A 9152-nucleotide genomic window follows, 5' to 3' on the forward strand; every position below is an offset into this window, starting at 1 on the left:
TACTCCAAATTCACCTTCTAGCATGCATGGGGAGGTATTTTGCCCAAGGGAATAGGCTATGAAACTCCCTTGCAGTAAGCTAGGAGCGGCTGCTGGCCACTGGGTGCTGCTGGCTGCCATGCACTATAGAAGCCCAGCACTGGAGAAGATACCTGGGTGCTGAAGAAACCCAAGTGTGCTATAGGATCCTGCTGGGAGGAGCCCCAGAAATCAGAAAGGAGGGTATCTTCCTTGCAATATCTCTTCAGCACTCTCTACTGACAAAATTTAATATGATGCCAGCTGGCAAAAGAGAAATATTTAAAGGCTTAGCTTAATTTTCTGCAGAGCAACAATGAAATGTGGATTTAGAACCAAGGGGTAAAAAATTAACAAGTGGCACAGCATTTTACTAGACCTGAGTTATATTTCTGTGCATGATTTGAGACAACCTTAAATGATGTTTTCTATAAAGATAAAATAAAATGGGAAACAAAGGGCCATCAATAAAGAAATGATTGAATAAACTATGGTACTACCATACTATAGATTACTATATAACAATAATGAGATGTGTATCTAGATATATGTGCTACTATTATAAGATCTCAAAATCATATTGTCAAATGAAGATTAACATAAAATTTTAACTATAAAATACTAGGTATTACATATGTACATACACACGTATCATATATTTAGAAGTAGAAACCCCCCTAAGATTATTTTATTAGACTTTTTATAATTAACATCCACTTGCAAACCAACTCTAAAGCACCTCATATAATAACTGTGTTAGAAATATCTTTATGCAGTTTTTTGATCTATTTTAGCTAACCTCTTATTTATAGGTATCACAGAAATAGGGACACCTGGGTGGCTCAGGCGGTGAGCATCCGACTTTGGCTCAGGTCACAATTGCACAGTTTGTGGGTTCGAGCCCCGCATCGGGATCTGTGCTGACACCTTGGAGCCTTGAGCCTACTTGGGATTCTGTGTCTCCCTCTCTCTCTCTACCCCTCCCCTGCTTGCACTGTCTCTCTCAAAAATAAATAAACATTAAAAGAAAAAAAAGATGTCACAGAAATAAAGCCTATCTCAGGTCAAATTGACTCAAATTTCAAATTAGTAAAATTCTTAGAACTTGTAACTTCATGTAATAAAAATCTGTGTGTGGGTGTGTGGGTGTATTTCTTTTAGGCAGATGTTGAAAAAATTATTGCAGTTGCCTGGTACATCTTTCAGCCCCTTCTGTTTGGACTGATTGGAGCAGAAGTATCTATTGCATCTCTCAGACCAGAAACTGTAGGTAAGAATTTCAAAGTAGTACTTTTGTTAGAATCAACTTCTATATTCAGTGGAATACCTTTATTAGATATATTTATTGTCACAATTATATAAAAAGCTAATAATGATCTAAGTCTCTTACAGGAGTTGGCTACAAAGTAATATTTGTCAATCTAAGGCATAAATTTTATACCTTTAATATTATTCTTTGTAAAGTAACACTGCTAACTACTATCTAGAAAATGCAGGTCTTAAAAGTTTTTTCTAAGGATAAAAATGTTCAATTAGACTTGTTCTTATCAAGGGCCAGAATTGCAAAGATAACTACTCAGTTCTATAATATACATCCATGGAACAGAAATGTCCATTCGAGCATTCATTCATTTATTTATTCATATATTTGAAAGCCATCATATTAAAACTTTTTTTCGTAACACCACACTTAAAAATTTATTTGTACCCATGTACACACTATTTCTTCTTTCTGCTCATTCCATATTCTTTCATCTTTACTAGGAATCCCATGTCCCTGATACTTTCTTCTGGATCTCACACATCGATTCTTCTCCTTTTCTCATATACCTTCAAATATCCATGTCACAGTTCTTTCCTCTTCAGAATTTAAACGAACTCTAATCTCTCCTATCTCAGTGTCTTTCCATTCCAATACATACTACAACATGGATGAACCCAGAGGACAAATACTGTATGATTCCACCTATATGAGGCATCCACAGCAGTCAGACTACAGAAACAGAAAGTAGACTGGTGCCAAGGACTTGGGGGAGGGAGAAATGAAGTGTTAAATAGGTCAATTTGCAAGATGAAAAAATTCTGAAGATTTGTTGCACAAAAATGTGAATGTTTAACTTAATGCTACTTACCTTGTACACTTAAAAATGGTTACGATGCGGGGGGCTCTTGCGTGGCTCCATCAGTTAAGCATCCGACTTCAGCTCAGGTCTTGAGTTCGAGCCCCACTTCCAACTCTGTGCTGACAGCTCAGAGCCTGGAGCCTGCTTCAGATTCTGTGTCTCCCTCTCTCTGCCCCTCCCCCTCTCGCACTCTCTTACTCTCTCAAAAATAAACATTAAAAAAAATCTTAATAAAAAAATGGTTACGATGGCAAATTTGTTATGTGTATTTTACCACAATTTATATTTATATATAAATATGTAAATACATAAAATTTCCTTTCTCCATTTCACTCCCCCCCCCCCCATCTACCATGCTTCTTCTTTATTCCTCTTTTCAAACTTTTCCAAAGAGGTAACTGTATCTCCTTTTTCCATTTCAACTCTCACTCTGTTCTTCAAAACATCTCTGCCCAGCTTTCACCCATCGTACAACCAACCCTGCTCTCACCAAGGTTATATTGCTAAATATACTGAATACTTATCAGTCTTTTTTTTTACGTGATCGTTCAGCAGCATTTGATGCTATTGACCTCTTTAAAATACATTTTACATTGAATTCTGAAACTTCATATTTTTCAATGCCCTTTGAGTCCTCACTTACACTGTATATGGCTTAAATTCTACTCTTCATCTAAGTTCTTCCAAAGCCTTCTGTGCTTCTCACTCTATATCATTTTTCTGGGCTCATCTATATTCAGTAGCTTTGATTATAAACTATATAATTCCAAAATTTTTATCTCTAAATCAGTGTATCTAATTGCTGATTGGAAATCACCACTTGTAAATCTCACAAAACTTCCAAGTCAATATGTTCAAAACTTCTAAATCATCTTTTCCCCAAACCTTCAATGTTTCCTCCTGGAAATGAACCAAATCATCCCTTTGGTTTCTTGTACTTCAGGCAACAAGTACTTTTGAACCCTACCAACCTGATTTGCAACAAATGATGATAAGAGCAATGTCCTTCTATACAGAGCCACACTTTTTTGTAAAGAAGCCATATTGCAGATTCACAGTAGATCCTCCAGCAATGTCTATCTGGTGTTTTACTAACCTTTGAACTTGAGAAAGTCATTGATCCTTTCTAAACTTCATTTTTTTTCAACTGTAAAATAAGAAACATTTCCCCACAGGTTGTAAGGATTAAGTAATGAGTGCACTTAAAGCTGAATGCAGAACCTAGCACACAGTAAACACTCAACAAATGTTACTTTTTAGAAAATCACCCTCTTAGCAGTCACCTTAGCTCAGGTTAGCACCTTTCTCAGGTTCAGTAGCCTGTAGCAGCCCTAGTCACAGTTCTTGTTTTGCAAATCAGGATGAACTTATCTCTGAGCAAAGGATTCTAAAGGACTGAATGAAGTATCTGTGCACGTTAACCAGGGCTAATGGGCAGTCAGTGTACACACCAATATGGTGAAACAGATGTAGACTGCCAGTGTCTATTCTGATAGGTTAGTGCCCAGCCAGCTCTGTCCTGATTGGCTAATTGCTTCCATACTGGCTGATAAATATCTTCAGTGTCACCTCTGGTTTATACTCTGTAAATAGTTCTCAACCATTTTGATGAAGACATTAATCTTTTCCTCCTCTATGACCTCTTACCAGTATGTTTATATTGCCCTTACCTTATAGCATATTAATTAGCTGTTTATGCTTCTCTTCTCCTCTGACTTTGAATTTCGTAGAGGCAAAGTCTGCACATTATGCATTTTTGTATACACAATACGTAGTCCAAATCCTGTCATGCATAGTTATCATTTAATGAATTCTTGTTGAATAAACACATGGAAGAAAGTGTGGTTCTTGCTATACAGCTTAAAAGAAATAACATTCAAATCTCCTTTGTAATATATATCAAATATCTCTCTCTCTCTTTTTTTTTTTTTTTTTTTTTTTTTTTTTTTTTTTTTTGCTATGGAGAATTTGTGCTCAACCTTTTTCTTTCTTTTATTAAATTTTTTTAAAATTTATTTATTTTTTAATTTACATCCAAGTTAGTTAGCATATAGTGCAATAGGGGCACTATATGATTTCAGGAGTAGATACCAATGATTCATCCCCTATGTATAACACCCAATGCTCATCCCAGCAAGTGTTTTCCTTAATGCTCCTTACCCATTTAGCCCATCCCTCCACCCACAACCCCTCCAGCAACCCTCGGTTTGTTCTCTGTATTTAAGAGTCTCTTAGGTTTTGTCCCCCTCCTGGTTTTTATATTATTTTTGCTTCCCTTCCCTTATGTTCATCTGTTTTGTATCTTAAATTCCTCATATGAATGAAGTCATATGATACTTGTCTTTCTCTGACTGACTAATTTTGTTTAGCATAATACCCTCTAGTTCATCCATATATCAAATATATTTAATTAATTTCTGGTTTAATCTAGGAAAAATAACTTCTTTCAAACATGTGGTTTGATCCTTAATGTTGATGTTTTGATAAATTATGCCTAATCATTTTTGTCTTTTTAATTTTTTAATATATTTAGATAATTACAGTTGATAGTATTTTGAATCAATAACCATGAGTTTCATTTTCTCCCTCAGTATTTCATTACATCTAAAAATTAAGTATTTCTTACAGGCCTTTGTATTGCCATCCTCGGCACTGCAGTATTGATACGAGTTTTGACTACATTTCTGATGGTGTGTTTTGCTGGTTTTAACATAAAGGAAAAGATATTTATTTCTTTTGCATGGCTTCCGAAGGCCACAGTCCAGGTAATAATGGATAGGATGGCTTAGCATCTTAACTCCTATTTATATATGGTATCTTGAACTTTTGAATAAGAGGGCTAATTAAAATTTGGTGAAAAAATGTAATTGAAGACTGATTTACAAAAAGGGTTTATACTAATCTACTGTTTAAAAGTTTTATTTTGAGTATATTCATTTCCTAAATATGATGGCTCATTTAAATTTATCTAGATCACCAGATTTACTTAAATCAACTAAAAATCCAATATATCCCTACACTAAGCAGAAAGTAGTAGTCACAGGAAGAAAGTGTTTGAATTTTTATCAGTCAGAGTTCTCTAAATCACCCAGAAAGATAGTTGTCAATCTTTTGACAGCTTTGCATTTCAATATCTTCCAAGAAGAGAGTAAAACAGAAATAACATGGCCCATCTTAGTATTTGGAAATACTTCAGTGTCCGTATGACTAATGATCAGTTATGCTTGACCACAGTCTTTATATATAAAGGAGAAAGATTTATTAAAAACAATTAGGAAAATGCTTTATTGCCTTCCTAGATTATTGGTTGATATTAAAATTTTCAAACTAGCCGAACCTCCTGTCAAATGTATCAATCACATGACCCCAAAACTGTGCACTCTCATGAGCAAGGCATGAATATAGGTGCTTGAAATTACTGACCACGTATTTGATAGAATTTAGTTACTAATTAAATTACAACTGTGTAGATTATTATTTGTTGCAAATGTAATATAATTCTGATTATGTTCCATATTTTCAAACTAAACATAGCACACAAGATTTAACTGTCTCTTCTCTGATTATTTTGCAGTTGTTTAAATATGCACATTTCTGTTTCATGAAATGAAAATCAGATGTTCTTAATTTAGGAAGCTTTTGGGGATATGTATGCTCTATAACTATGCCAGATTTTGTGTGGCTGTGAGCTTCGGCATTATTCCAGAGAAGTTTTCATTTCCATCAGACTTTCAAAGACGTCTGAGACATAATGGATAAGAATACTGTGAGGTTAATAGTACAGTAAGTGAAATAGTTTCTCCCTCAGAGTGCCTTCAGCTTCCTCGCTACCTTTGGTAACTTTAGTGGGTAAATATCAAATAATCACTCTAGTAGCTTTGGTATGAAAGATTTGTTTCTAAACATTAACATTTGGAAAATGACACTTTCCTGCTTTCAAAGCCAATTATAAAATAAGGAAACATTATCCAGAACCTGTTGAATAATGTATGTTCTGTGAAGTAAGTATTGTATAAAAAATTTTTTCTCCTCTTGCCACTGCCCAAGAAACAAAACTGTCTTATATGTTTTTTCTACATTAGTGTTTTTCAAACTTTTTTGCTCATGTATACTATAAGAAATATATTTTAAATCACAACTCAGCATATGTACAAGCCCCAAAACACACATGCATACTCACACACACAACAGAAAATTGAAAACTACACATCGTAGTATGTGCACATCTTCTCAAGAATTCTTGAAATGTTGTATTACTTATGGTACAAGGTAAACTGCAATAACCACGAACCTTCAAATAAATTATCTGGGCATTCCAGAGCTGGCAGCGTGGCTACTACCCTCAGTGTGTGCCTTCCACCCGTGAGTCCACCTAGAGAGCAGTCTACTAATAGCATTTATCACTTCTGCTTGCCTCTCAGTGGCCAGAACTTAGAAACATAGCTTCATCTAGTTGTAAAAAAAACGCTGAAAAAAGTCTCTTTGTACAGTAATTGACCAGCTGAAACTCAAGAGTTTCATTATAGAAGGATAAAGGGGCATTCAGATATTTGCGGGCAATTAGTAGTCTCTGCCATGTGTCTTATGCACACTGATATTTTCTCTTCTGTTTGATTATCCTCCAGGCTAACATTGTTGTGTTCTGTGGAATAAGGGAATAACCAGATCGTTTAATATGTTATTTTGCCATGTGCACTGATAATACTGCATTTTGCCTGTAAAAAAGGAAACAAAAATTGTGTAAGGCTTTTCAAAAGCCAAATCTTAAATAAGACATTTTACCAACTCCCAAGGCAAAAATTAACTAAATACTGAATAACATTAATTTCAAGTTTTGAAGGTGCCTAACATTTTCAAGTTTCATGATGTTTAATAATTAGGCTCTAAAGCAAAACATATTCTTTTGTTTGTTGTTTAAATTTTTTTATATAATTTATTGTCAAATTGGCTAACATACAGTGTATACAGTGTGCTCTTGGTTTTGGGGGTAGATTCCATGATTCATCGCTTACATACAACATGGGCTTTTATTATTATTGTTGTTATTTAAAACTTCACCATCTTCCAGTATCACTGCATTTTTTCATCTTGTTTTTTTTCTTAATTCAGAATTCTAAAGATAAAAGAATGAGATGACCAGTAACATTCAGCTTTACTCAGGAGGAAGTTAGTATATAAGATCATGTTATAGTTAATTAATATTGTGAGTCTGCGTTTGCCTTTTGTTTTGAAATATATTTGCCTGATACTTTTTGTAACCCTACCTTATGCAAATAGGTACATATGAATCACTATTCTTTCCCCAAGCAAGGACAGGGAGAGTTTTCAGACAAAACTAACTGCAGTATGCTTTGAAGGAAGACTAAGAACTTTCTTAGTTGAGCAAGAGAATAAGCCATTTGTTTTTGCAAATGAGAAAATAATTCACCTTTTTTCTGTGTGCTTGTCTTATGTTTACAATGTTACCTTTAAACTTGTATAGGCTGCCATAGGATCTGTGGCTTTGGACACAGCAAGATCACATGGAGAGAAACAATTGGAAGAATATGGAATGGATGTGTTGACAGTGGCATTTTTGTCCATCCTCATCACAGCCCCAATTGGCAGTCTGCTCATCGGTTTGCTGGGCCCCAGGCTTCTCCAGAAAGCTGAACATCAAAATAAAAATGAAGAAGTTCAGGAAGAGACTTCTGTACAAGTTTAGAGGTGAAGAGAGAGAATGCTGAATATAATGATTAGAAAGCTGCTACCAGAGCTAATTTTATCAACTACCAGAGGCTACTTTATCTAGATGGATATTGAGATATGTAATGTTTAAACCTTAAATGTAATAGAAACAAAAGTGTGGCTATTTCTTTAAAGAGCATTTTCAGCCATTATCCTTTCCATTTGTATGGTAATATTCTACAACTCCAACCTGATTTCTCGACCTTTTTTTTTTTTTTTTAAATAAGTCTTCATCATATATCTTAATTTGTTTAGGGACATATACACTAAAATGTACTACCACAATTTAAGATTAACATGGAAAACATCAAGTGCAGTATCCTATTCTATTAGCCAACAGCTTGTTCTAACTTACTGTAACTGTCATAATTTCATGATTCATAGTCACCTAACCTTTCATGCCTTGATATATTTTTGACTCCTCTTTTCTTTTTTATTTTTAAATACCATAATGCAATCCCCCATTAATTTCTACCCCCACTTTATGCAATTCCCCATCAGTTTTACCCCCACTTTCTGTGCCAATCTGCCTCTACTCCATTTCTACCTCTCTTGCTACCATTCTGTGTAGTATTGTAACTGATTGGTCCCACCAAAATTTCAAGTATGCAGAGTATCTTCATTGGCTCTTCCTCTTGCAGCTATGCACCTAGACAGACCTTATCCTGTCTCCTAGGTGGCAACACAGAGTCTCCCATTTTAGTGGCCAATCTGAGTTTGCCTTAAGGAGTGCCCTGATTCAGCCTTTTCTTATTAAAGGAATAGATTGTGTTAAATGAATAGATTACAAATATTCTGATCCTACCAAGCTGATCTGCATAAAGCCTATCCATTCCTCTCTTGTCCTCAGACTACTGCTCCAGACCCTTTCTCCATGACTTTCACCTCTGTTCAAAACCAACTTAATTTTTATTAAGCTAACATAATATGAAGCCATAATAGCTTCAATTTTTATATCAGCCTGACTTTGGTTGCTTTATGGTACTGTGTTTCCTTCTAGTTTTTGCTCTTTATTTGGATTGGATTGATTTATGCCGAAGTTCAGATAAATATTTCAAACTGAACTTCATTGGTTAGATGCACCTTGGTGGTAGCAACATAAACTTAATGCTCATCTGTTCCTCTACTTTTGCAGGCTCTGAAACTGGATTCCTTCAATAAATACTTAGTGGAAGCCTTTGATGACCTAGGCATGTCATCAAAACTATTATTGCTCCTGTCCTTAAGGATCTGACAGTCTAGTAGAGGACACAAATAAGAGATTTCAAAGCAATATGATATGTG

At 35.0% G+C, this 9152-nt stretch overlaps 1 protein-coding gene across 6 annotated transcripts in view; it reads left to right on the plus strand.

Annotated features, from left to right (window-relative positions):
• Positions 1-8027, plus strand: part of SLC9B2 (solute carrier family 9 member B2) — a 51697-nt gene extending 43670 nt beyond the window's left edge. For 5 of the 6 annotated variants that reach the window (XM_042935792.1, XM_042935788.1, XM_042935793.1 and 2 more), the window contains 3 exons: positions 1180-1288; positions 4770-4906; positions 7624-8027. In XM_042935792.1, the coding sequence (XP_042791726.1) occupies positions 1180-1288; positions 4770-4906; positions 7624-7845 (468 nt within the window). In that variant the 3' untranslated portion in view covers positions 7846-8027. Of the gene's footprint in view, positions 1-1179; positions 1289-4769; positions 4907-5715; positions 5858-7623 lie in introns of those variants that run through there. The other variant, XM_042935794.1, reaches the window with a different exon arrangement.
• Positions 8028-9152: the final 1125 nt, after the last annotated feature.

Source organism: Panthera leo, chromosome B1 (assembly GCF_018350215.1).
Source record: "Panthera leo isolate Ple1 chromosome B1, P.leo_Ple1_pat1.1, whole genome shotgun sequence".
NCBI classification, from domain to species: domain Eukaryota; kingdom Metazoa; phylum Chordata; class Mammalia; order Carnivora; family Felidae; genus Panthera; species Panthera leo.